Source organism: Aplysia californica, unplaced genomic scaffold (assembly GCF_000002075.1).
Source record: "Aplysia californica isolate F4 #8 unplaced genomic scaffold, AplCal3.0 scaffold00216, whole genome shotgun sequence".
NCBI classification, from domain to species: Eukaryota; Metazoa; Mollusca; class Gastropoda; order Aplysiida; family Aplysiidae; genus Aplysia; species Aplysia californica.
This window is the reverse complement of record NW_004797486.1, coordinates 440,558-467,754: the sequence shown is the minus strand read 5'-3', so window position 1 is coordinate 467,754 and position 27,197 is coordinate 440,558. Positions and strand designations below refer to the sequence as shown.

At 40.9% G+C, this 27,197-nt stretch overlaps 2 protein-coding genes across 2 annotated transcripts; both read left to right on the top strand.

The window, feature by feature from the left end:
* The first annotated feature begins 300 nt into the window (after positions 1–300).
* LOC101851352 (lectin ADEL-like) lies at positions 301–4,791 on the top strand. Its single transcript, XM_035970074.1, has 3 exons — positions 301–370; positions 2,422–2,637; positions 4,586–4,791. The coding sequence occupies exons 1-3, from the start codon at positions 301–303 to the stop codon at positions 4,789–4,791; spliced, it is 492 nt and encodes a 163-aa protein (XP_035825967.1).
* A 9,220-nt stretch (positions 4,792–14,011) lies between these two features.
* Positions 14,012–22,382, top strand: LOC101855565 (lectin ADEL-like). Its single transcript, XM_005099537.1, has 3 exons — positions 14,012–14,087; positions 19,896–20,111; positions 22,177–22,382. Exons 1-3 carry the CDS (start codon positions 14,012–14,014, stop codon positions 22,380–22,382), a joined length of 498 nt encoding a protein of 165 aa, XP_005099594.1.
* Positions 22,383–27,197: the final 4,815 nt, after the last annotated feature.

The following is a 27,197-nucleotide window of genomic DNA, read 5'->3' as shown; positions in this document are numbered from 1 at the left end:
ACTTTTTTTTAAAGAGTTGGCCTTTCACTCCATATTCCTCCAGCACTTTCCACAGCAGACATTTGTTCCCTAGGTCGAAAGTCTTTTCCTAGTCCATGAAAACTATATTTAGCTCTCTAATGTGTTTGATTGCTGTTTCCCTCATCTGTCTCAATTAAAAGAAGGCATCTGCGCATCCTCTGCCCCTCCTGAATCCGAACTGGGCTTTATTCAATTGTATTTCCACTTTTGGTCGCATTCTTTGATCCACTACCTTATCGCACATTTAGCCCACGTGACTTAGTAACTCACTTAGAAGCAATGTATTCCTCTGTACGTTCCACAGTCCCTTTTGTTCCATACTGGCACTATGATCGCATGTTGCCAGCGAGTAGGTACTTTTCTAGTGTGCCATGCTGTGGTAAAGATCATGTGCAGCCAGGCTGCTCCAGCATCTCCACGTACTTTTACCTCTTCTGCTGTCCTCACCATCATCATGAAGTGCCAGATCTGAAACAGACATAAGCGATCATGGTTATATCTCCACTCGGATGCATCGCTCAAGGCTCACATGGGTGGAATAACAGCTACCGCCAAGCCGCACCCCCTTCTCTCGGTGGCATGGTGTAAAGGTTGGAGTTGATGATACCAAACATGGGAGTTAAGTTTCAAATCAGGACAGAGCATGCAAAGCATTGTCCGTCTTGGACAGGCCAAATCTTTCCGAGGAGAAGGAATTTATTTCCTTTCCGGGTTGGACAGGAATCAGTTTTTCAGAGATGACTATAAAGGAATGTATCAATGGGAAAAGGGGTGGGGGAGATTCTGGTGTGACAGGTTTCCATCTTAGACAGAATTCCATTTCGGCAGGGCCCAGACGGGCACCTATATTATAAGACCACAACCTGTATAAACGACGGCTTTTCATTTACCAGGGTCTATGGTATAGGGGTTAGGCGCTTCGCTGTCGCACGCAGGAGTCTCGAGTTCGATTCTTAAGATGGGAGAAACTAATTGTGTCAAGTATGTCGGTCTTTCTGATGGGGAGTTGTATCGTTCTCAGCTTGTAGTTTCCATGACACGCAGGGTCGAAAGCCCTGCATCTACTAAATGATCTAAATTGTGTTGATGAGGGCGTAAAGACATCAAATATAGACACCACCCCCCCAAAAAAAACCCAAAAAAACCCAAAAACCAAATCAACAACAACACCCAACAACAACCCCAAAACGTTCCATTTTCTCCCTAAAGCTTTTTTTCTTCTTATAAGTTTACTGCTTACAACGATAACTTGTCAAACGCGGCTGCGGCCAGTATCACATCAACCAACAGCGAACCAGTCCAGGAAGGCCACGCAAATCTTTCATCGTCAAACGTCTTGGAAATTATCGGCCCCTTACGCAAGGTGGCAAGCTGATAATCCATTCACTTGTTATTATTGTTAGCCTGTCCTGTGAATAATCCAAACGCTCCCACTCCAATGTTTACCTAAGTTGACCATTTTGGTAACACTCTAATAGGTCTTTCGGTAGTTCAAAATGTATGACCGCCTCTGGTTGGGACCTGAGAAACTAAAGGCCTGTATTCTTCCTTTTGATCAGTCCAAACCTACTTAAGACGACCACCTGTTTAAGGCGGCCACTTTTTCCTCGAAATGGGGTGACCGTCTTAGACAATTTCGATTGTGCTTCAAAATTAACTAACTCTAGACAGTATCACCTCAGCTTACAATGCCAGGACTGTGGCATTTCTGAAAAAGATGAGATTTGCGATTATTTTTATAACGCTTTGTGAAGCATTGTGGTATTATTCCTCATCTGTTTGTCTTTCGATCCGTGTTTCAGTAATCATGGCCTGCATGACGTCTTTAAGTGTAACGTGCTTCTACCTATCTATCTATCTATCTATCTATCTATCTATCTATCTATCTATCTATCTATCTACCCTCCCCCCCCCCTCCCAGGTACTGCACTGGGGCTCAGTTAGCTCAGTTGGTTTCATGCTGGACTACGGAACTGATGGCCCCGGTTCGATTCCTAGACTGAGTGTTCTTAAACTCTGATAGTCTTGTGGAGATTTTAGGGCTTCCAACATGGAGGCGAGCTGACAAAATGAGTTACTTTTCGGATTCGAGCCCTACGGAAGTAGACGCAATGCGCTTATAGGTGAAGTTTTTGAAAAATCATCATTAGGAAATAATAGATCTAAATGGCATGTCATACTTAAAGCATATGGTGTCAATAGAAAATCTACAGATTTGACCCTTGTGATTTTTGGTCACTGTCCCCATTTATGGATTTCGAGAAGTAACTCATTTTGTCAGTTCGGTCTTTGGAGATGGACGCTAAATTGGAAGGGGGGAGGGCACCTTTTAAACAGTATAATAGTGTTGATAGTAATGATCGGAGCGTTAAACCCATACAATTACACTGTATTTTACAGATCGTGAGCCACATTGTGCTCTATTGAAGCTGGAGAGCTGGGGCTGGAAATTCTTCAGCAGGCCAGTGATGCCCACAGCTTGGATCACGTCGATGACTGTGCACAAAGACGAGAGTGGAGGATATTGCAAGCCCGGATCAGGCTACGGCTTCTCTACGAACGAGGTCTGGGTGGCACATGGCTGTCGCGGCTACATGAAGATTTGTGCTTTGAGGGGTATGTTTGTTTGTTAGTTAGCTTGTTAGTTCATTCGTTTTTTGTTTGTTTGTTTGCTTATTTGTTCGTTCGTTCGTTATTTTGTTTGTTTGTTTTACGTTTTAGTAAGAGTTTTACGGCACTTGCAACACAATAAGATCATACAGGTACTAAAAATCAGAGTTATCACCCTATAAAGAGTAACTGACAAAGAAAAGTGTGAGGAGAGATAGGACGTTAGATATTCGAGAGTAAAGAAGGAGCAAACTACACCATAGCACCTGCCCATCACCTACGTTTGTTTCTTGATTGTTTTATTATTTGTGCTTTGAGAGGTTTGTTTGTTTGCTAGATTTGTTGTGTGTTAGTTAGCTAGTTAGTTAGTTAGTTAGTTAGTTAGTTCGTTAGTTTGTTAGTTCGTTAGTTCGTTAGTTTGTTTGTGGCTTTTGTTATAGCAAGTGCATCCTTTTGCACGTTTGTTTAAAGGTTAATACGTTCAGGTGTGCGTTTACTTTCTGGTAAATAATAACATGCACATATCAATATCATATTTGGCAAAAATGTTCATTTCAGATAAAAGTTTGCTTTAATTGATTTCTAGTTGGTGCTTAAGTTTGACTGAATCTTGATCTTCTGATTAGTAAACTCTTCTGATTTTTTTTCGGACAGCTCTATCTATTTTTACGTCTGTTTCGTTTTTTATTTCTTGGAAGTGTCTGTTTTGCTTCTTGCTATTTTTCTTTCACTCCCGTGCCCTTAGGTAGAGTAGACACGTGTCTAATTTTGCAGAAAGTGTATCATGTCGACGATCATTTTTTCCAACGGATGTGGGTTATGAAATGTATATTGAGGTAACAAGACAAAACTTTTCTCTAGCAGCTGCTGATAGTAAAAACAGTTTTATTCTTAAATCTTCTTTTAAAAAAATCAAAGTTAAATGCCATTCTTGTCGCACCCTATTCGATTTTAGTTGAATACACTGTAAACAGCACAATTTTCATGCTGGTGTTCTGCGTGTGTGGGATCATCTTCGTTCGATTCTTCGTCTCAATTTAATTACCCTGCCAAACAAGTCAGCTTTTGTCCCTGTGTGTGAATTGTTGATTTCTATCAAACCTTTCAACCCCCCCCTCCCCAATCAGGACTGTGCTATAGGCTGAAGCTGTCTTTAGGCCATTCCCAAAGAGAGGACATTAATATTTTCTTATGCACAGTAGAATTTTCATGTTCATACTGTGCGGAGCAACATAGGGGGAACTGCTCCTTTTTCTTTCCTCATCCTTACTATCGTCATATTCCTCTACTTCTTTTGTGTATGTTTGTCATTCTCTTGTGACCTGTTATATCCGGGGTGCCTTGATAGTTGGAGCAGACGTTGTGCTGTTGAGACTAGAGAGGTGAGCAGAGTAAGCCTGATTCCCCGTTTGAACTTCTCTGTTGACACCCACCCCTTGGCGGTCATATGACTTTGCAATTGCGAGCGCTGTAACCCCCCCCCCCCCCAACACACAAAAAAAACCTCAACTGAGTTTAGATTATTGAAAATCAGGACGAAATGTAACGTATTCGATACTGTAAGCGAAACTGCCACAAAAACTAATTATAGGAAAATTTTACTCGCTGTTCCCCGGTCGCTATTTCCTTGCAACGAGGACGCCAGCAGTTGCTGTTCTCTGGCGCAGCCGACTTCTTTACACCTCCCCTCCCTCCCCCTTTCCACCTCTGTTAGCTCAGTTAGAATCAGGTTGGACTATGTAATGGGTGGCCAAGTTTCGCATCCCTGACCTAGCGTTTAGTGAACTTGGGTCGTTTTGTTGAGCTTTCAAGGCTCTCACGCCATTCAGCTCGGTCATATCGGAGACGGACGTTAGAATTGGAGGTCCTGCCTCTTATATAACCTAATAGTGTTGACCTAGGCGTTAAAGCCATACGCTTGTATTTTCTTTCTCTTCCCCCTTCCCCTCTCCAGCCACGTGTGTGACCAAGAGCCTGAAGAGCGACAATTACGCCTACCTCTCTGAGAAAGTGCCCGGAGCCTGCTACGTCTCTTCCATGGAGGTGAAGAGCAGAGATAAACCTCCTTGCGTGGCTGGTGTCAACTACGGCTTCACCGGACCATACGTCTGGGCGAGAGGTGGCTGCCAGGCCAACTTTTCCATCTGCTACGTTGAGTGAAGTCACCATCACGTGATTGGTATTGAATCCTGATTCGGCCGGGGGGGGGGGGGGGGGGTGGAGGGGCAGGAGGCCGGAGAGCCATTCTGTCCGTGAAATAACATAATCCAAAGTGATACAAAACTTAATCAAAGGAGTTCTGAGCAATACAAAGTGTCATGCAGTGCTCAAGGCACTCCTTTCCATAATCGATCATTCAATTAGGCTCTACTTTTGTTCATCTAAAATAAGAACCTTTTTCCTTTGCCTGAGCAGCTGGTACTTTTGTTTCTTTACGACGTTTTCCAGAATAAACAATAACGTTCACTGAAACGTGTCTGGTCTTTGTCAATTTTGTTTTTGGTCAAGCAGATATATTGAAATTGTTTGTGCTTCCCAAATCACCACAATATAAAAAAGTTGGCACATTTTCCTCAACACCACACTCTAGATCAATGGACGAATATTGTAATTTCCAATGGCTGGTGTTATCATGGTTGCAAAAACGGTTCTAAGCCCGATGTCGATATTGGGTGCATAGAATAAATCAAAGACGAAATGTGTGGACAGCACTATTACCTACTTGACGAAATACAAGGAAACCAACGTTTGTCCACTCAGCATTTATCATCAAATGTATGAATCTGCAGTTTTCACCACCCTTGTCATTAGGTATTTTCTTTTTTCAACCACATGAATCAATGCTTCTGTGTCCATTTTGCACATTACACACACTATAGTGCGGTAAAAAATTTGTGGTGCAACTTATTGACAAATGGTCGCTTTTTAGCACAAGGGGGCTATTCCAAAAAATGTTTTTCTATTGTGAGAAAATTGAAAGTAAAGTGTTCAGTTTCTTTAAGAGACAAGGAGAGTTTTCTCTAAAACCAAGCAAACATACAAACCAACGAAACGAAACTTCTCCTATAGGTAGGACAATGCCCACTTTTTGGTGTAGGTCAAGATTTCTAGAAAACCCCGAAATCCGGGTTAGCCCGCTTGTCCTTAGAAGCGACCAAATATAATTTATTCAACTAAATCTATCGAATATAAAGTCTCTTAGTTTTTGCGCAATGACTTACCAAATTGTCCTAGCAGACCTAATCCCTTAACAAATACTAACTAAAAATCCCAATGCTTGGTTTCTACAAGTTTTAAAAGGTGTATAAGTTAGGACAATATCGCTTTTAAAAGCAAGCCCGTTTGTTGTTGTTTTTTAAAATCGCAACAGTATGCTTATTGAACGCATGTTTTAAGAACCTTATGTGAAAAAGTGTTAACTATAAAATCACTTTCTTGGAACCCCACGGGTGCTACGAATAAGACGTTTTTGCTTGAAAGTCACAATGGTATTCAGATTGTTTACATGAGAAAAAAAACATGTATTGCAGCAAAAAAACCCCCAAAGAAATAAAAAGACCAGTTTTGAAAAATCGCACCCTCAGCCGAGCCCCGGTGCCATTTCAGTACTGTACAGAGGTACCACACAATGCATTTATGCTCAACAGAGTATGAAAAAAGAGTGTCCTGGTAAGACGTAACAGAAGGCCCCAAGATAGCAGTTTATGAATACAAAGAGACAGAGGCTCTCGTGGCCTAGAGGAAGAGCTTCGCCTCTCATTTAAAGGTCCCGGGTTCGAATCCAGGAAGCGACGGAAAATTGTTTACTCTAAAATTGTCTCCTTTCACCTCCTTTCCTGCTCTCTAGCAATGTTCTGTCGTCTGCTTTCGACTCCATTCTTCTCCCCCTATGCCCCACCCCACCCTTCACCTCCTATGCCCCTTCTCTGGGCCCCTGACTCTTTCTAGAGCCTGTCTATGGCTCTTTCTTACTGTTGTCTTTCAGCCACATCCCTGATTTTGTGGTAGGAAAGATCTACACCTAGCCTTCTCGGACAAGACCGTTGAAAATCACGGAGGTCCCATGTGCAAGTTGCGCACGTGAACGATCCCTTGGTGGTCTAACTTCGATAAGAGTAGGCTTCGGTCGCCTCCCGGGCAAAATCCAAAATTTCCTTCCAACTGAAAATGTTTAATGTGTCCCGCGCGCTTGTATGACCTTATACAGTTGCAAGCGCCGTAAAACAATTACCCCCCCAAAAAAAAAAAAAAAAAAAAAAAAAAACTTACCAAAAAAAAAAAAAAAAAAAAAGGGACAGGACCTCAAACTAGACCACACGGTTTAGCTAAATCAAACTTGAGCAGTGACTAGATCTATGACGCACCAAACCACACATAATGGCAAAAATAAAACAAGATTTACAATAAAAAACACCTGCCAAAGTGTATCGGGAAGGTGACGATATTTATGGACCCAGAAACAAGTAACAAGTGTATAATATTAAAGCTGCTATGACACAATTTCGCAAAACTCAATTTTACCAAGGGAAGCAATTAAGTACTAGGATTTCGTTAGATTTCGGTGCATTTCGGAAGATTTCGGCACACAGCCAAAGGGAGTTTACGTGGGTGATGTCACAGCAATGACCTCTAGATCTATAGCTTGTAACAAAAATATTGCCGATGTTTGACACAGGATATCTCCAAGACTATCCAACTGTTCACCTTCATATTTTGGGAAGAGCTTAGTTTCCATCTCATCCACTGGGAAATGCAATCAATTTTCCGAAATTGTGGCTGGTTAATTAATTACGATGTATCATTACTAATTCAAGACAAGTTTTACAGTAATCACGTGCTGAAAGTTGGACAAATTGCTAGTTTCTCGGATGTTCATAGGCGTCGCCCGTTCTGAACAAATTTCATAACCATTATCTGAAGCGACATTGATGGTTACACAGACAGACAGACAAACCAAAGGAGAGATAGTGACAGATCTACGGGACACATTTAAACATTCACCAATTATTCAGAATCAGATGTATCGTCAATCAGGTTAATGACTACACTAGGCTGCTTAGGGAAATTTAAGCCATCATTTATCCAGTATCTTTCCTCTGTTGCTTTGACATGGCCCTCACACTTTTTCCAAAATTCTCTGGTTATACTAGATAAGGCCTGCTTTGTGTGTCGCTTAACGTCGTGGAGTTTAAAAGTTATATTTGCCAAAGCAACCTTTTTCTTCATCTCAGCCCAGATTAATTCGTTAGGGTTAAGCTTAAGGTGATAAGGAGGGAGCCTAAGAGGTATGTGACCATGTTCTTCCAGGTACTTGTCTACTCGAAAAACTTCTATCTGGCTCTGTTCGCTGGCGTTCACAAAGCGGAGATGACTAGTGAGAGATATTTCACTCGTCAGCTGGCCCCTCTTCGCATCATGTTATTTACGCGAGATCGGTGACGCAGCGCCTGAAAACTATGTCACGCCGTACATTTCATAGTCGGTTCCTCTCAAAATCACTTCCCCTTGTTATTTCCTATAGGGACAGAAGGAGCGAGGAGTCATCTCAGTCAATACGTCGGAAGTAGTAGTGTATGGTGAAGTTGGTCAATAAATGTGCGCATAATTAATCAATTCATCAAATTTATGTTCCAGTGAAGGAAGAGGAAGCAGAGCTTTTTTTGGAATAGTTTTAGTAAGAGTTTTACAGCACTTGCTGATGCTGCGTTGCAACAATAAGGTCATGTTACCCTCACCTACGGTACAGTCATAGTGACAGAGAGCATACCCACATGTCCGGAACCAGTCAACGTTCCAGTGGCGGCACAGCCTTGACCTCCACCTGATAATAGTTCCCAACCACTGGATGACACCCCCACTGACAGCCCAGTAGGTGACGCAGAACCATAGCGTACTTTACTAGAGGCCTTCTCAGCGTGCGGCTGGGGTCTCGGACTGGGGGCCTACTATATCGTTTAAGTATTAACGTCTTTTAATCCAGTCGACCCCATATTCAGTCTCTTGGCATTGTTTCCAAAGGTAATTACAATATTTAGTCCTAAGTGACATAAAAATAAAAAGCTTTAATAATTATTTATTTACTACCTAGCCCTATTACTGTTATGCAATTTGGGAAAAAATCGAAATCAACGTCCATATAAAACAATGTAAACAAGACATGACTAGATCTATTTACTGTACATGCCTTATAAATGAGTAGGGGCCTACTTACCAAGCCAGTTTTATGTTTTTCTGTAGTATAATCCATGTATCCAGGTGAAATAAGGGTGGGAAATATCGAACAATGAACAATGTATGATTAAACGTTCCAATCAGACTGTTGCGTTGCTTTCTGCTGTGGTTTTTTTTTTTTTAGACATTGATCACATCAATGATTAAACTTAACATTTTGCACAAAATTTCTTCTAGTATCAGTTTCCTTCTTCAATGGATTGCAGTGTATGTCTATTCAATTGTGATATTTTCAAAATTCTCAATGCATGTTCTTTTGAAGAGCGAGGAGTGGAAGCGTAACAATAGTTTAAAAAAAAAGATGTGTGCCAGAATCCGCCCGTGTTTCTCTTGCATTTTGATCTCAAAACTGTCAGACATGGTTAACTTGCAGAAAGATGTTCTGCAAAAAGAGTCTTTAACAATATTGAACAAAAGAAAAGCAAAGAAGGTCCACTGACATGCTCTATCAGAACGGATATTCAAGCCGTCTCTATCGAATGAGCTTGTGTAGTGGCCGTACTTTAAGTAGTAGAAAGTTGTCTGTCCGAGTTGAAAAATTTCGTCCATCTCTTCGTCTTAACGAGTAGCATGGTCAGCAATATAAATCAGCACAGATTTTGTCTCTGTACCAAGTGACTGCTCCAACTCAATTAGATTGTCCACAGTTTCTGAAGCCATTTCGTCTGTTTCAATGTTAAAATTGCAATCGGAGCAGGAATGACTAGGTTCTTCAAGGTTTGAAATGTCTGCATCAAGAGATAAAAGTAGTCTTGATCTGTGAATTATGATTTTTCCACAATTTGCTGAAAGTTAATTAAAGTAGGTCCCTCCTGAGCCCTATGACATATTGATTTGAGGACTGAAGTAACCGTCTACAAAGTTTAACACGTTCACTTTCATAACCATCTGGCCAGTGCAGTTCACACACAACAGTTTCTTTAGAAACTGATAACTTCCCATTGGATATCACAGAAATCCATGCATTTCTTTCAATCCCATCCTTTGGGAATCTAAACACAGACACTTTCTTTTCACTTGAACTCGCTTTCTCTGAATTAGATCTATAATTTGTTCTGCAACCAAAATCCCAACATTCCCTGCCCATAATGGAAACCCAAATGACAACAACCATACATGCTTCGAAAACCAAATGTTTACCAGTGAATCTAAGAATATTTTTATGAGTTTACACACTGTTGTTGGTGATCATGAAATGCAAGGTTTGGTTCAACAAGAAAGGCAGAATGAAGAGTCTGGTATGAAAGAGACACTTCTTGGCTGTACTAGAACGATAACACCTATTGATTCCACACTTCACATTTCTATATTTCTATCATGAACAAAAAACACCACATAGAGCTATTATATCCAGTACAATGAAAATATTGGTGAATAAATATACCGCTTAATGCACAAACACGACGCTTTGAATCAACTGAACATTTGATTTTGCCGGGCATGCGAAAGACTTGCTAGACAGCGAGAAAGGACTGATTTTACACAGTACACAGCTCACGCTTGCACTTGCACTGATGACTTGATAGCACACTATGCAAGACTCTGCCGTGCCAAGGCAGAGCGACGTATCTGCACTTTTTATAATTTTGAGTTGCGTCGCGCTGCCATTAGACATAATATGGGCATGGCCCTTCAATTACGTCTGTTTGCCTCAGTGAAATATTCTATTTGTTGTGCAGATACAAGAAGCAGAATGGGTATAGGTGTCCATTTAAACGAAGATGCAAAAACTAATTACATTTTTTTGCAGATACGTCGGTCTGCTATCTAGGTCAGTAGTGTCATTGGCTGACTAAGCGGCGACGCGACACTCGGGAATCAGGGGGAGGGAAAGGGGGTCTAATGTTTCAGTTGCCTCCCTTACAGAAAACACCGTAGGCCCCCAGTCCGAGACCCCAGCCGTACGCTGGTAAGGCCTGTTAGTAAAGAACGCCATGCGCAGAACCCATTGACATACCCAAGACACCAACCGTAGAAGCGGACAGATCTCCATCCATGAAGACAACCCGCATGTCTCGTGCTTTGGGAGCTCTACAGTCCTACAACAAGCCCGGACTGAAAGAGAGTCCACTACTTGACAAACGTTTGAGAGACAAATAACTTGGAATCTATGGTTTTATTAGAGCACATTTTGTCACTATTGATAGTGATTCTTCGTGTTACGCTCTAGTTTAGAGAGCTTAATTTGTCCACCCTTTTTACTATTTTGTTAAGTTGACAGGCTAATTGGGAGCCTTCCCTTTACAACATTCTCTTAGCCATCACCCTTTTTGTGTGTAACATGTAACACAAATACCCTCCAAAGGCTTGGGGGGGGGAGGGGCCGTAGAGGATTTTCAGTAGATTTATGTTGTATGCATGTTCGTCCAAACTTGTTATTTGTGTGTCCTCAAGTATCTATGTTGCTTGTGTATTCACAGGTACCTGTGTCAAGCGTGACTCTGTATTGTTATTGAAATAAAAGACATAATCAATTCGAAACAAAGACTGTGAAGTTATTTAGTAGTAGTGGTGGTAGTGGTGGTGGTAGTGATGGTGGTAGTAGTAGTAGTAGTAGTAGTAGTAGTAGTAGTAGTAGTAGTAGTAGTAGTAATAGTAGTAGTAGTAGTAGTAGAAATTGTAGTGGTAGTTGTAGTAGTTGTAGTTATAGTAGTTGTAGTAGTAGTTGTAGTTGTAGTTGTAGTTGTAGTTGTAGTTGTAGTTGTAGTTGTAGCTGTAGTAGTTGTAGTAGTTGTTGTTGCAGTACCAAAACCCTTGTTTCAGAACTAGACAATATCTAATTAGCATTGAAGAGATTGAAGTTTGCAATCTGTGTAAAGTATTTTCCTGTTTATTCTATTAGATAAAAAAAATATATATTCTCGTTCTCTCTCTCCGTCTTTCTGGTCTTCTCTTTTGGCAACCACTGTGTCGGCATCCTATTTCTCCTCTCTGTTCTTCTCTATCAATACCAAGACAGCCACAAAAAAACCCAGGCTTTTCACAGAAGTATTGGAAAGAGCAACACATTTCGTAGAAAAGAACAAGACTTATCACAGAAGCATAGGAAAACGAAAGAAACAAACAGGACAAGAACAGTCGACACTAAGAATTTTGTCTACGTAGCAGAAACAGAGCACATGTAGGGTAAAAAAAGAAGGGAGTCATGATGAAACAATTGAACGACAGAATTACAACATTTAAATATTATAAGAAGAAAAGAATGCTTTTTTTTGCCTACGAGGGAAAAAAGGCTACCACATAGATCTCCTTTTCATTTTTCTGCTTCATGGAAATGTACGTCATTTTGACTAATTTTTAGCATTTATACAGCTTGCCTAGTCTCTCAAGTCGTAGTAATGATACCATTAACCAAATTTCATTTCGATAGAAACCAAAATATCGTCGGCCAAATCTTAAGATGTCACATGACATGCACTGAGCTTTTTTTTCCAGGAGAGAGAAAAACAGTTTCATTCTTTTAAGAATTGTACATGCGCTCCGAAACTGATACAAACAGAAGGTAAAGCATTTTCATTGAGATATATTATCTGGTGAAAAGTTGTTTTTGTAATTTGATAGAACACGGCTGTTCACGAGCAGTACTTTAGTTCTACCGGCACCCCACAGAGCACCGACGCTCAGCGTAACTCGAACCAGACATAACCAACGGGTCAAGAGGTCAGCCCGGGGAATTTTACCTGACTGACAGATTCGCGATGGAAATGTTATTGAAGCAGTTTTCAGCTTTGTTTAACCTGCGACTAAGCCCAAACCACAACACAAACTGTGCATAAAACCGTATACTTTGAATAAGCATCATCTGACATATTTCTTAGAGCAATCATGCAACTAATTAAGACAAAGGAATACGAAATGACCAAGAAAGAAAAGTGGATACATGTTTAAACATTGATAGAGGGTCATAATTTATTTAATTAAATTTGAACATGATAGCTGCTGTCGATTTTGACAATTCTAAGATATTGGGTCAGAAATAGAGTAAAGTTTCAAACTCACTTGGTTGCATCTGTGTGTCGTTGCCTAAAGCAAAGATATTAAGTCTTGAGTGGAGATTCGCAGCTTTTCGCTATATGTCCTCAGTTCCCCAAGTCCGGCTGTCACAAGTGACGACTCTTGATAAAAATGTATCACTCTAGGATTGCGGGTATCACCAGTCAGGGTGTCAGCACTTATAACTGTATTTAAGCCTACTGTCACAATATTGGTAAACACACTATATCATTATTATTACATTTTAAGAGATGCTAGATCTAGATTTGAAACAAAACACACATACAAAAATCTTGTGAACACTGAACAAAAGACGTCTATATCATTTTTAAAAAGAAAAAAAATCACAGAAAAACGAAACAAAGTTAAAACGTACAACATTTGTACATTATACCTCTCCCTACTTGATTTGTAAATAGATTTGAAACTAATGATGACTTTACGAAGATATTGGCGTTTAAATTCAAATAACACTGAAAAAGGAATGCGACTGGATAGAAACACGTCTTGGGGAACGTCTAGATCTATGTAACATTTTAAAAAATTAATAAAAATCACAGATAAACGACCCAAATTTGAAACTTGCACAATTTGTACAGTATACCTATACCTACTAAATTTGTGAAAAGGATTGGAAACTGATGGTGAATTTACCAAGTTATTGGAGTTAAAATTCAAATAACACTGAAAAAAGAATCCGACTCGATAGAAACACGTCTAGGGGAACGTCTATGTATTTAAAAAAAAATAAAAAATCACAGAAAAACGACACAAAGATGAAACTTGCACAATGTGTACAGTATACCTATCCCAACTAGATTTTGAAAAAAGAATTGAAACTGATGGTGAGTTTACAAAGTTATTGGCGTTTAAATTCAAATAACACTGAAAAAAGGAATTTCGATTCAATAGAAACACGTCTTGGAGAACGTAGTTCGATAAAATCAAGGTTGTGAACTGAAATCGACCAACGTTATATCGTCTTGTAGGGGGAAAGCGGAGCTTTAAAATGGCAGGTCATATGGTGATATCACATTTTTAGATTTGGAGATATCAGGGTGAGAATGACACCTTAATTTGGAGGAAATGCATTACGCCGGCAGGCGGGGGCGCGCCGCTGGCGTCACGGACATGAGCACGACTGGCCGCTGATTTAATGACCAACACATGGGTGGCACTGACCTCTGGCATGGAGCAACTAAAGGAGCGGTTTCCGGGCGAGTTGAACAGCCGTGAGAATTGGCTAGGAATGTTTTGTGATCCTATTTTAACGTTGATAAAATGTACTATAGCTTGTTCACTTCGTCTGACCGCGTAAAAATAAATTCCAGCTCATTTATTAATTTACCTAGATCTAGATCTTTTCTATGCCCGCGAAACTTTGCATGGCAGTTCTGTAGTCTAGCCACCAAACAAAAAAAAACAAAAAAAATAAAAAAAATCGTAATCCAGTATTGGGGGTGCGGTGGCAGAGTGGTTAGTGCGCTCGTCTCCGAAGGGGAAAGACCGGGTTCGAGCCTCGTTTCGGACACGTGGTTTTTTCGCCCCCTTCTGCCCACCTAGCAGTAATGGGTACCTAACTTCAAGATGGGGAAGTAAAGGCGGCGTGGAAAGGAACTGGCCACCCTACCACAATATTATGCTGAAGGCTCAGGAAATTGTCTCACTAACAAGGCAATCCCCAATGTCCGGATCGGATGCGGGAACAACTTTAAATTTTAAAAAATCTAGTAATAGAAGTTTCTGTGTATATATATTTATGGCACTTCTAAGAAGAACATTGTAACTGTCTCCAAAATGCCGACTTTTATCTGGGCTAGCGCCCGTCACCATACTACGTTGCCATGCGGGTGATTATAGAAAGCTCAGAAATTCTGCTGCCTAAGGACAGCATGGTTAGGGCTACGTACCTTTGAACACTTAGGGGCTGTTCAAATATAACCTTACACCATTTTGGGGACTTTCTGCCCCCTCCAACTACTTTTTACACTTTTCTTACATTTGCCTCTTCCCCCCCTCCCCCAAAATCCCGTAATATTACATTGTTCGCTTATGATAATAATAGTAATAATAATAATGATAATAATAATAATAATAATAATAATAATAATAATAATAATAATAATAATAATAATAACAATAATAATAATAATAATAATAACAATAATAATAATAATAATAATAATAATAATAATAATAACAATAATAATATGACTTTTGTATCGTGTAAATCCGTGTTACAATCATTGTTCTATGCGCTTTACATAATTTTCATGAAAAAGATGAATGGCATAATATCCAGTTCTACACTCTCTACAAAATAACAGAAATCATTCAAGCGAAATATTGTAGTGAGATTCATGTCAATGTCAAAAGCGCCGTAATTACTAATAAAACAAGTTACAGTGCAGTGGAATTCTGATAAAGTCAACACGACCGAAAAAAGTGTTGACTTTGAGCAAGGTTGACTTTATCCATTGTACTACTGGCCATTGAAAATTGAAGATGACAGCTACAAAATTATAACAAAGTACCTGGTAACAAGATGTTAGCTCAGTTTCATTGAGTACAATTCTGAAGTTGTCACCAAAACAAGAGATAACGAGTGAGCAAATTAATTGGAAGTGTGTTAACCATTAGCCCAGGCCCTAAATATCTCTTCTTAATTAAATGAATTCATCTTGGGATTTAGCCCCAAATTGTTGACTTTACTGAAGGATAACACTCAAGCGATTGACTGTATCAGAAATACAATTACTTAAATAAAGAAGGTAAGAAACAGGACCACACTTGGGTGTTGAATCTAAGCAAAAGTTGACTTTAAGCAAGTTGACTGTATCAGGATTTCATTGTATCTGTTATTACTGATCATTATGCTTAAAACAAAAAGTGAAATTACTCGTAGTTATCACCAAGGCAGTGTTCATCATTTTGTCAAACAATTTTTAAAATTTTTAAAGCAGGAGCATATGCTGAGAGGTTTTCCAAATCTGAGTCCTGTTCCTGCTCTTTCTCCTCTTTTTCCGTCACCTTCATTACTTCCTCCATCCTGTGTAAAGCCATGTGCCTCTTCAATGTTGCAATACTTGGAAAAATATTTTCCACATCCCTTGTAGCCTCTGCGCTCTTTGGCCTAAGCAACGTTTCTTGACCAAGCCCCCCTTTTTTTCCTTATTATTTTTTCACCTCACAAAAGTGTAATATTACATTGGTTCAAGACCCCCACCCCTTTCTTACACTTTTCTTACAGGAGACAAAGACCCCCCCGCTTCCACCTCCAGGTGTAAGATTGTATTTGAACAGCCCCTTACGGTTTGACTACCCGAGGGCAAGGAACTTTATTTTTCCTTGCTTTTTCCGACATTTAGAATTTGAATTTTGAAAAAATATTTCTCGAGCACATGCAACCCACACCATGAAATAAGAAACTGGGGGAAAACATTTTTGGCGTCGGATATTTTCAGCTGGCCGACGAATGCTGATTCGACTCATTCTTCTCCATTTTATTATTTGGCGGGTTTTATCGTTTGCAATTAACGTCATTTTTTGTAGGTAATACAATTGCACATGCCATGGACTTGTTCTGCTCCATAATACGTGGCGAAAATCTAAACTAGCAATAAATTTTAATGCTGAAAAGTATAATTTGTCGCATCACTAACTCTGCTTATAAAACACTGCGCATTCTACAACGAGTGTTAACCTGGCTTCCAGCAAGTGTCGCAGGCGGCCATTCAGTCACTTTCTACTTTTCAGACAACGACGTGTAATACACTGACGGCCATCATGAAACTGCTTTGTGTTGCTGTGTGCCTTACACTGTTTGTGGCAATCACTCATGGTTGTGTTAGTAAGTATATAATTATCATATATTACTGTGCTTTACTGTATCCTTCCTCTTGCATCGTTAGGTGTCGAGGGGAGAGGAGGTGCAATCAAGCCAAGTACTGTGTGGCAGCCCCTGCCCTTGCATTCTGACTTTTGATTTGTGTGCTTGTGAAGCTGGCTGATTTAGGGAACATTCTCATCAGATGGCCAATCCACTTGATACTTTGAAGTTCTATAATGTGTTCCACGATCGGTTTCATCCCGGTTAAATTTCGGAGTTTTGTTCCTTCTGCACCTCTTCTTAGTGACGTTGCTTTATTTTTGGAGGTATTTCATCTCACATGCAATGGTCTTCCTTTTATAATAATTAATATGTGCGTTTAGCCGCCGCGTTTGGCATTGGTAAATCAGTGTTGGAAGGAATAATTATGCTGTTGACAAGCTGTCTTTTTTAATACGGTTATTAAGTATGATTTATGGGTGAGTAGTTATAAAAGTTGGTAGAGTAATGCATTTACTTTTGGTGTCCTCATTTCAATTTTCCTGTCCAGTCTTATGCCTAGTGTAACTACTATGCTGCCCAGGTATTTAAATCCCCCAGCCTGTTTGAGTTTATTCACGCCAATGGTAATGTTTCAACGGCCGGGGTTTCTTCGGACTTTCTCTACTCCTGTTTTGACAACGCTAATTTTCATCTGGTACTTTTTGCACTTACATTGAGGCAAGTCGTTTTTTGGTGGGGGAGGGGGGGGGGTTGTATTTAAGATGATCTGGACATAGCTGAACAGGAGTTTATTAGTGCTGGTGTTGTTATACTGTATTTACCTCTCTGATGACTTTGTCCATACATGTAATAAACAAAGGCAGGGAGAGCATGCATCCTTCTCTAGCTCCTGATAATACTGGGAACCTGTCAATGTGTCCTTCTTTTGTTCTCACGATACAAAGACGGTTCTCATAAAAAGCCATACTTGTTTTTACGTTTTTAAGAGTTGGCCTTTCACTCCATATTCCTCCAGCACTTTCCACAGCAGACATTTGTTCACTAGGTCGAAAGTCTTTTCCTAGTCCATGAAAACTATTTTTAGCTTTCTAATGTGTTTGATTGCTGTTTCCCTCATCTGTCTCAATGAAAAGATGGCATCTGCGCATCCTCTGCTCCTCCTGAATCCGAACTGGGCTTTATTCAATGGTATTTCCACTTTTGGTCGCATTCTTTGATCCACTATCTTATCGCACATTTTGTCCAAATGACTTAGTAACTCACTTAGAGGCAATGTGTTCCTCTGTACGTTCCACAGTCCCTTTTGTTCCATACTGGCACTATGATCGCTTGTTGCCAGCGAGTAGGTACTTTTCTATTGTGCCATGCTGTGGTAAAGATCCTGTGCAGCCAGGCTGCTCCAGCATCTCCAAGTACTTTTATCTCTTCTGCTGTCCTCACCATCATCATGAAGTGCCAGAACTGAAACAGACATCAGCGATCATGGCTATATCTCCACTCGGATGCACCGCTCAATGCTCACATGGGTGGAAAAAACAGCTACCGCCAAGCTGCACCCCCTTTTCAAGGTAGCATGGTGTAAAGGTTGGAGTCGATGTTACCAAACATGGGAGTTAAGTTTCAAATCATGACAGAGCGGGCGAAGCATTGGAGATTCTGGTGTTACAGGTTTCCATTTTAAACAGAATTCCATTTCGGCAGGGCCCAGAAGGGCACCTATATTATAAGACCACGACCTGTATAAACTACGGCTTTTCATTTACCAGGGTCTATGGTAATGGGGTTAGGCGCTTCGCTGTCGCACGCAGGAGTCTCGAGTTCGATTCTTGAGTGGGGAGAAACTAATTGTGTAAAGTATTTCGGTCTTTCTGATAGGGAGTTATATCCCTCTCGGCTTGTAGTGGCCATGACAGGCAGGATCGAAAGCCCTACATCTACTAAATGATCTAAATTGTGTTGATGAGGGCGTAAAGAGACCTACATCAAAGAAAGACACCCCCCAAAAAACCCCCACAACAAAACAAAAACAAAATAACAACAACCCCAAAACGTTCCATTTTCCCCCTTAAGTTTTTTCCCTTCTTATTAGTTTACTACCTACAACGATAACTTGTTAAACGCGGCTGCGGCCAGTATCACATCAACCAACAGCGAACCAGTCCAGGAAGGCCACGCAAATCTGTCATCGTCAAACGCCTTGGAAATTATCGGCCTCTTGACGCTAGGTGGCAAGCTAATAATCCATTCACTTGTTATTATTGTTAGCCTGTCCTGTGAATAATCCAAACGCTCCCACTCCATTGTTTACCCAAGTTGACCATTTTGGTAACACTTTAATAGGTTTTTTGGTAGTTCAAAATGTATGACCGCCTCTGATTGGGACCTGAGAAACAAATGTCCTGTATTCTTCCTTTTGATCAGTCCAATCTGTTTAAGACGGCCACTTTTCCTCGAAACGGGGTGACCGTCTTAGACAATTTCGATTGTACTTCAAAATTCATTAACTCTAAACAGTATCACCTCAGCTTACAATGTCAGAACCGTGGCATATCTGAAAAAGATGAACATTGCGATTATTTTCATAACGCTTTTTGAAGCATTGTGGTATTATTCCTCATCTGTTTGTCTTTCGTTTCAGTAATCATGGCCTGCATGACGTCTTTAAGTGCAACGTGCTTCCCCGTATCTATCTATCTATCTATCTATCTATCTATCTATCTATCTATCTATCTATCTACCCCCCCCCCACCCAGGTACTGCACGGGGGCTCAGTAAAGCTCAGTTGGCCCCGGTTCGAATCCTAGACTGAGTGTTCTTAAACTCTGGTAGTCTTGTGGAGTTTTAAGGCGCCCAACCTGAAGGCGTGCTGACAAAATGAGTTACTTCTCGGATTTGAGCCCTATGGAAATAGATGCATTACGCTTATAGGTTAAGTTTAAAAAAATCATAATTAGGAAAGAATAGATCTAAATGGCATGTCATACTCAAAGAATATGGCTTCAATAGAAAATCTACAAATTTGACTCTAGTGTCGATTTTTGGTCAATGTCCCCATTTATGGATTTCGAGAAGTAACTCATTTTGTCAGCTCGGTCTTAGGAGATGGAAGCTAAATTGGAAAGGGGAGGGGGCACCTTTTAAACAGTATAATAGTGTTGATAGTAATGAAAGGAGCGTTAAACCCATACAATTACACTGTATTTTACAGATCGTGAGCCACATTGTGCTCTATTGAAGCTGGAGAGCTGGGGCTGGAAGTTCTTCAGCAGGCCAGTGATGCCCACAGCTTGGATCACGTCGATGACTGTGCACAAAGACGAGAGTGGAGGATATTGCAAGCCCGGATCAGGCTACGGCTTCTCTACGAACGAGGTCTGGGTGGCACATGGCTGTCGCGGCTACATGAAGATTTGTGCTTTGAGGGGTATGTTTGTTTGTTAGTTAGCTTGTTAGTTCGTTCGTTCGTTTTTTGTTTGTTTGTTTGCTTATTTGTTCGTTCGTTCGTTATTTTGTTTGTTTGTTTTACGTTTTAGTAAGAGTTTTACGGCACTTGCAACACGATAAGATCATACAGGTGCCTAAAAATCAGAGTTATCACCTTATAAAGAGTAGCTAACAAAGAAAAGTGTAAGGAGAGATAGGACGTTAGATATTCGAGAGTAAAGAAGGAGCAAACTACACCATAGCACCTGCCCATCACCCACGTTTGTTTATTGATTGTTTTATTATTTGTGCTTTGAGAGGTTTGTTTGTTTGCTAGATTTGTTCTGTGTTAGTTAGCAAGTTAGTTAGTTAGTTAGTTAGCTAGTTCGTTAGTTTGTTAGTTCGTTAGTTCGTTAGTTTGTTTGTGGCTTTTGTTATAGCAAGTGCATCCTTTTGCACGTTTGTTTAAAGGTTAATACGTTCAGGTGTGCGTTTACTTTCTGGTAAATAATAACATGCACATATCAATATCATATTTGGCAAAAATGTTCATTTCAGATAAAAGTTTGCTTTAATTAATTTCTAGTTGGTGCTTAAGTTTGACTGAATCTTGCTCTTCTAATTCGTACACTCTTCTGATTTTTTTTCGGACAGCTATATCTATTTTTACGTCTGTTTCGTTTTTTATTTCTTGGAAGTGTCTGTTTTGCTTCTTGCTATTTTTCTTTCACTCCCGTGCCCTTAGGTAGAGTAGACACGTGTCTAATTTTGCAGAAAGTGTATCATGTCGACGACCATTTTTTCCAACGGATGTGGGTTATGAAATGTATAATGAGGTAACAAGACAAAACTTTTCTCTAGCAGCTGCTGATAGTAAAAACAGTTTTATTCTTAAATCTTCTTTAAAAAAAATCAAAGTTCAATGCCATTCTGGTCGCACCCTATTCGATTTTTAATTGAATACACTGTAAACAGCACAATTCTCATGCTGGTGTTCTGCGTGTGTGGGATCATCTTCGTTCGATTCTTCGTCTCATTTTAATTACCCTGCCAAACAAGTCAGCTTTTGCCCCTGTGTGTGAATTGTTGATTTCTATCAAACCTTTCAACCCCCCCTCCCCAATCAGGACTGTGCTATAGGCTGAAGCTGTCTTTAGGCCATTCCCAGAGAGAGGACATTAATATTTTCTTATGCACAGTAGAATTGTCATGTTCATACTGTGCCGGAGCAACATAGGGGGAACTGCTCCTCTTTCTTTCCTCATCCTTACTATCGTCATATTCCTCTACTTTTTTGTACGTTTGTCATTCTCTTGTGACCTGCTATATCCGGGGTGCCTTGATAGTTGGAGCAGACTTTGTGCTATTGAGGCTAGAGAGGTGAGCAGAGTAAGCCTGATTCCTTGTTTGGACTTCTCTGTTGACACCCACCCCTTGGCGGTCATATGACTTTTGCAGATGCGAGCGCCGTAACCCCTCTCCCCTGCACACACACACACACACACACACACACACACACACACACACACACACACACACACACACACACACACACACACACACACACACACACACACACACACACACACACAAACACAACTGAGTTCAGATTATTGAAAATGTAACGTATCTGGTCTAATTGTATTCGATACTGTAAGCGATTACATAAAGTGAAACTGCAACAAATAATAATTATAGGAAAATTTTAGTCGTTGTTTCACGGCAACGAGGACGCCAGCAGTCGTTGTTCTCTGGCAAGCCGACTTCTTTATCTCCCCCCTCCTCCCCCCCCCCGCCTCCCCCCTCCCCCTTTTTACATCTGTTAGCTCAGTTAGCATCAGGCTGGACTATGTAATGGTTGGCCAAGGTTCGAATCCCTGACCTAGCGTTTAGTGAACTTGGGTCGTTTTGTTTAGCTTTCAAGGCTCTCACGCCATTCGGTTCGGTCCTATCGGAGACGGACGTTAGAATTGGAGGTCCTGCCTCTTATATAACCTAATAGTGTTGACAGAGGCGTTAAAGCCATACGCTTACATTTTCTTTCTCTTCCTTCTTCCCCTCTCCAGCCACGTGTGTGACCAAGAGCCTGAAGAGCGACAACTACGCCTACCTCTCTGAGCAAGTGCCCGGAGCCTGCTACGTCTCTTCCATGGAGGTGAAGAGCAGAGATAAACCTCCTTGCGTGGCTGGTGTCAACTACGGCTTCACCGGACCATACGTCTGGGCGAGAGGTGGCTGCCAGGCCAACTTTTCCATCTGCTACGTTGAGTGATGTCACCGTCGTGTGATCGGAAATGGATCCTGATGCTGCGGGGGAAAAAGGAGGGGGGGGGGAAGAGCCATTCTGTCCGGGAAATAACATAATCCAAAGTGATACAAAGCTTTTTTAATCAAAGGAGCTCTGAGTAATACACTGCGTCATGCAGTACTCAAGGTACCCCATAACATAATGGATAATCTTATTAGGCTTTAACCCCCTCCCCCCCCACCCCCCGCCCCCTTAAAAAAGATCCTATTTTCCTTGCCTGAGAAGCTGATACCTTTCTTTCTTTACAACGTTTTCCAGAATAAACACTGATGTTCACTGAAACGTGTTTGGTTTTGATGGGTTTTTTTTTACCAAGACCAAGCGGTTATATTGAAGTTGTTTGAGCTTCACAAATCTCAGAGAGAGAGAGAGAGAGAGAGAGAGAGAGAGAGAGAGAGCGAGAGAGAGAGAGAGAGAGAGAGAGAGAGAGAGAGAGAGAGAGAGAGATGGTGGGGGGAGGGGGTAGGGGGAATGATGGAGAAAATAAGCACATTTATAGTTGACAACTTTTTTGTAACTTTGCTTTTGATTCATCTTGTCCACAAGAGTAGTGTGAAAAACGAAGAGAACGACCATGAACGGGTCCAGAAGAATAAGGGTCTAAGTCAACTGGAGGTCGCTTTGGGAAAAATGTGGAAAACGGTTGAACTTAATTTGAAGCCGTCCAGTTATTTCAAGTGCACACACACACACACACACACACACACACACACACACACACACACACACACACACACACACACACACACACACACATATACACACACACACACACTCACACACATACACACACAAACAAACAAAATAAAAAACCCAAAACAAAACAAAAAGACTCGCACAATTACACCGTCACAGGCCACTAAAACTGTGAAAATCACTAGCACCACTAGCACAACCACGAAAAAGCGAATACTTAAGAACTAACGTGTTTCTCTATGTTTCCTATTCGAAGAAGATATGAAAGGATAAGGGAAATAGAACTTCCAAGGGAGCAGTGCTGATCTGGAAGGTTGGAGCCTCTTGGCTAAAGGGTGTGAACTACGCTCCTGTACTCTGTGCAGTATAATATTTTTTAAAGGATTCCTTGCGGACCAGAGACTACAAAGTTCTTTTTGGACCAGTAAAAGATTGGGTCCCTTTTGGGACCAATAGTATAGACCAAATTCTTACTTCAATCAAAGATAGTAAATAACCAATTTTGGAATCGATTGTCCATGTTCCTTCTTCTAGTAGATAAAATGAAATTTGTGATGCTTATGCCTGCTATGTATTTGTTTCCCCCTGTTCACCACCGGGAAGTAGAAGTAAGACTTTAAACAAGACAAGTTATTTTGGCTTTATTTCTTTTTGCAGCCGGGTTAAAAACTTCTTTAGGGGGCTCTCGTGGTCTAGAGGTTAAGGTGTTGGCCTCTCATTCAAAGGTTCCGGGTTCGAATCCTTGTAGCGACCGAAATTTTTTTATCTCTACAATTGTCTCCTTTTGCCTCCCTTCCTGCTCTCTAGCAATGTTCTATCGTCTGCTTTCGTCTCCTCTTTCTGCCCCCATCCCCTCACTTCCTTCGCCCCTTCCTCTGGGCTCCTGACTCTTTCTGCAGCCTTTCTACTGCTACTCATTGGCTCCTTACTGCTGTCTTTGTGCCCCATCCCTGATCTTCTGGTAGGAAAGATCTACACCTAGCCTTCTCGGACGAGGGCGAAAAATCTCGGAGAGCCCGTGTGCAAGTTGCGCTCGTTGTTGTTGTTATCGATCCAGACGCTCGTTAAAGATCCCTTGGTGGTCAAAAATCGATAAGAGTAGGCTTCGGCCGCCACCTGGGCAAAATTCAAAATGTCCTACCAACTGTAAATTTTAGGTGGGTCACGCGCGCTCATATGACCTTATGTAGTTGCGAGCGCCGTAAAACACTTACCAAAAAAAAAAAAGAAAGAAAAAAAGAAAACTTCTTTTGATTGCCAGTTTGTTCAATGCGCTCATTTATAACACACTTAACAACATACATACCCCCCTCCCCTCATCTGGAGACAGTTTCACAAGCCAAGTCTAAAAATACAGCACAAGCATTCTAAAAACCCACGTGTCTTCGGTAGAATTGAACTTTTCTCACATTCGTTGACTAACTAGCATTCTATGCTGCTAATAACTGTAATCGTTCTTTTACCCAATTACTATCTGGCTAAATAAATTTACCTGTTCAACTGGTCCAAAAGGGATCGGGTGTAGTCAGGCACGGTTCGTCCATAGAGCACGGTCGTGCAGTGCCGCCCAAAATGTTTTAAAGTTCTTTTACGCAAAGCACACACACACACATGAAATAAAAGAAGTCAGAAACAAACATTAGCCAAATATAATATCAAAACAAGGTCCTCGCTGGCGCTGTAGCTGTCATTTCTGTATCAAAAGGGCCGTAAAACACCTAGATCTACTATGCCATGCCAAAGTCAACGCGCTTTAACTAAACATAACAGAATATTCAACAGTGGCAATCTGACATATAAATCGCTCTTTGGGATAACCCAAGCGATGACGACACTCGTAGCGAGTTTGGCGGTACATTAATATTAACAAGATGGCACATCTCAAATGTGCACCCACGAACCATGGCCCACAGTAGGCAGGCTAAAAATAAACGCGATAGCCTGTACACTATTCAATGCCAAAATTATGTGATCCCCGGAGCAATCCAGCGAAGTGCTCAAGTGAACTGTGATTGTTTCATTGTCTTGCCACTATTTTAAGCGACTCGGTGACTGTGAACTTGAGGGAGGTGAACGTGACATACTTAAGTCAGCGCCCTATGAGTTGTGTCTTTGAATGGTTTTGTAGCGGAGCGGTGAAAGTTATTACTTGAGTGTTCAGTTCCAATGCAGGAATAAATTGATGTTAAGCTAAAAAAAAACAGATTTAGTTTTAGAAATCGAAGCGACCAGTAAAAAGAATGAAAATAAAAGAATAAGGTCCTCCTTCACCAACCCAAAGATTCTACCTTCCCATTTACTATGCCCTTGACTATCTTCAACCTGCTGTTGCTTAATTGTGCACGCCCACTTTTTAGCCCCACGGGCCGCCTCTGGGTGTAGTGTAAACTGGTCCCAAAGGAAATCACCTTTTTGTGCGTTGTGGGGAGATAAACTAGAATCGAAAGACGTATGCCCTCTGAAATTATAGGCCAATGTCAAAAGTCACGGTATTTTGATCGTCAAAAAACACTTTTGCGAGACAATTTATACCAACAAAAATCACTGTTACAGGGAAGTTAAGTAGGAAAATTATGTTACACGAACTTCAGTTGCTATGAGGCGGAGGGTGCTCTTATTTGGGTTGCAGTTAAGCGGTCACTTCTTTTCTTCAGGAGCAGCCGACAGTCTCTTTGCTTTTTAAAAAAAATTTCATTTACTTTAGAAAGGACTAACGTAGAAGGCTTTGGTAACTACAACATTACCCTGGACTACCTTGACACTGGGTCCACGCGAGATGAGGAGGGAAACACGTGACGTGACGCTTTGTAGCTTGTTCATTTTCTTATGACCGCGTTAAAAAGGTGGAAGTGGCTATTCTCACCGCCTGTCACCCTGTGTCTCGCTATTCTCACCCCCCTCAGGTGTGCCATAGATCTAGCACAGACACACACAGAACAGCACAGAGAATAACTTAGAACTTGTACAGACCTAGATGGGTTTCAGGTTTAGCTTTAATTAATGGGCTGGGTGAAGGCCATTTGACACCATGAACAGCAAACAACAGTGAAAAAAAAACCCCCAAGCTACACTAGGTCTAGATCTATGGCTATAATAATATATGCAAGAACGAAATGTCAAGAGCAGAACGTATCTGATACCTAAATCTTCCGATAGTGACAATTATAGCCTAATTTCAAGAAGTCTAATAGGCTACTATTTGATTTTTTCAAAAATTAAGACTATCTAGTCTATGGCAACGGTAATCAGTAAGTTGGCCTAGATCTAGATCTACATGAGGAAACATGCCCACACCCGGGGTGGGGATGAGAATAACGGGGTTAGAATATATGTGGCTTAAAGAATTCTAGCTAATTTTAGGTGCACTCACACTGGATCCTATTTCCGTTTCGCTTTCGGGTGATGACCTTGATGAACCCGCCGTACGTCACCACCAGAGAGAACGAGAACGGCTCTTTGTTTCAATATACAATGCGTTTACGTTTTCCGTCCGTTTTCAATACGGAGATGAGTTCGGCTTTCCGTCAAGCTAAAATCACTAAGGGTGAAACTAAAATTTCCCGTTTCCCTTCCGGTAGAAATAATTTTAGTTTAAAAAAAAGTTTTAGTAGAGGTTGTACAGCTCTCGCAACTGCATAAGGTCATATGAACGCCAAGGGGTGGATGTCAACAGAGAAGTCCTTACAGGGAATTAGACATACACTGCTCACCTCTCTAGCTTCAACACCACAAAGACTGCTTCGACTATCAAAGCACCCCGGAAATAGTGGGTCACAAGAGTGTGACAAACATATAAAAGAAGTAGAGGAAAAATTACAATTACAATTCTACTATGCAGAAGAACTTGAGATGTTAATGCCCCCCCCCACCCCCTTGGCGGCAGAAAGGGGTGTCCTTGCATGGCATCGCATGATTTTTATACAACCAAGATGGAAGCTCTCATTGATGTGGTTGGAAAACGGCAAGCTCTGTATAGCAAAACTGAAGACAACTATTCTAATAAAATAATATATAAGCAAGCAATAGAAAGAGATTTGTGATGAGCTGGGAATTAGTGGTTAAGTACCCTTTTGTATCAATACA

What these genes read in the sequence shown, in the direction of transcription:
- LOC101851352 (XM_035970074.1), top strand. Translation starts at nt 301, where the DNA reads ATGTATTCCTCTGTACGTTCCACAGTCCCTTTTGTTCCATACTGGCAC. An exon ending in TGATCGCATGTTGCCAGCGA is followed by an intron (nt 371 to 2,421) that starts GTAGGTACTTTT and finishes TGTATTTTACAG; the next exon opens with ATCGTGAGCCACATTGTGCT. An exon ending in GAAGATTTGTGCTTTGAGGG is followed by an intron (nt 2,638 to 4,585) that starts GTATGTTTGTTT and finishes TCCCCTCTCCAG; the next exon opens with CCACGTGTGTGACCAAGAGC.
- LOC101855565 (XM_005099537.1), top strand. Translation starts at nt 14,012, where the DNA reads ATGACCAACACATGGGTGGCACTGACCTCTGGCATGGAGCAACTAAAG. An exon ending in TCCGGGCGAGTTGAACAGCC is followed by an intron (nt 14,088 to 19,895) that starts GTGAGAATTGGC and finishes TGTATTTTACAG; the next exon opens with ATCGTGAGCCACATTGTGCT. An exon ending in GAAGATTTGTGCTTTGAGGG is followed by an intron (nt 20,112 to 22,176) that starts GTATGTTTGTTT and finishes TCCCCTCTCCAG; the next exon opens with CCACGTGTGTGACCAAGAGC.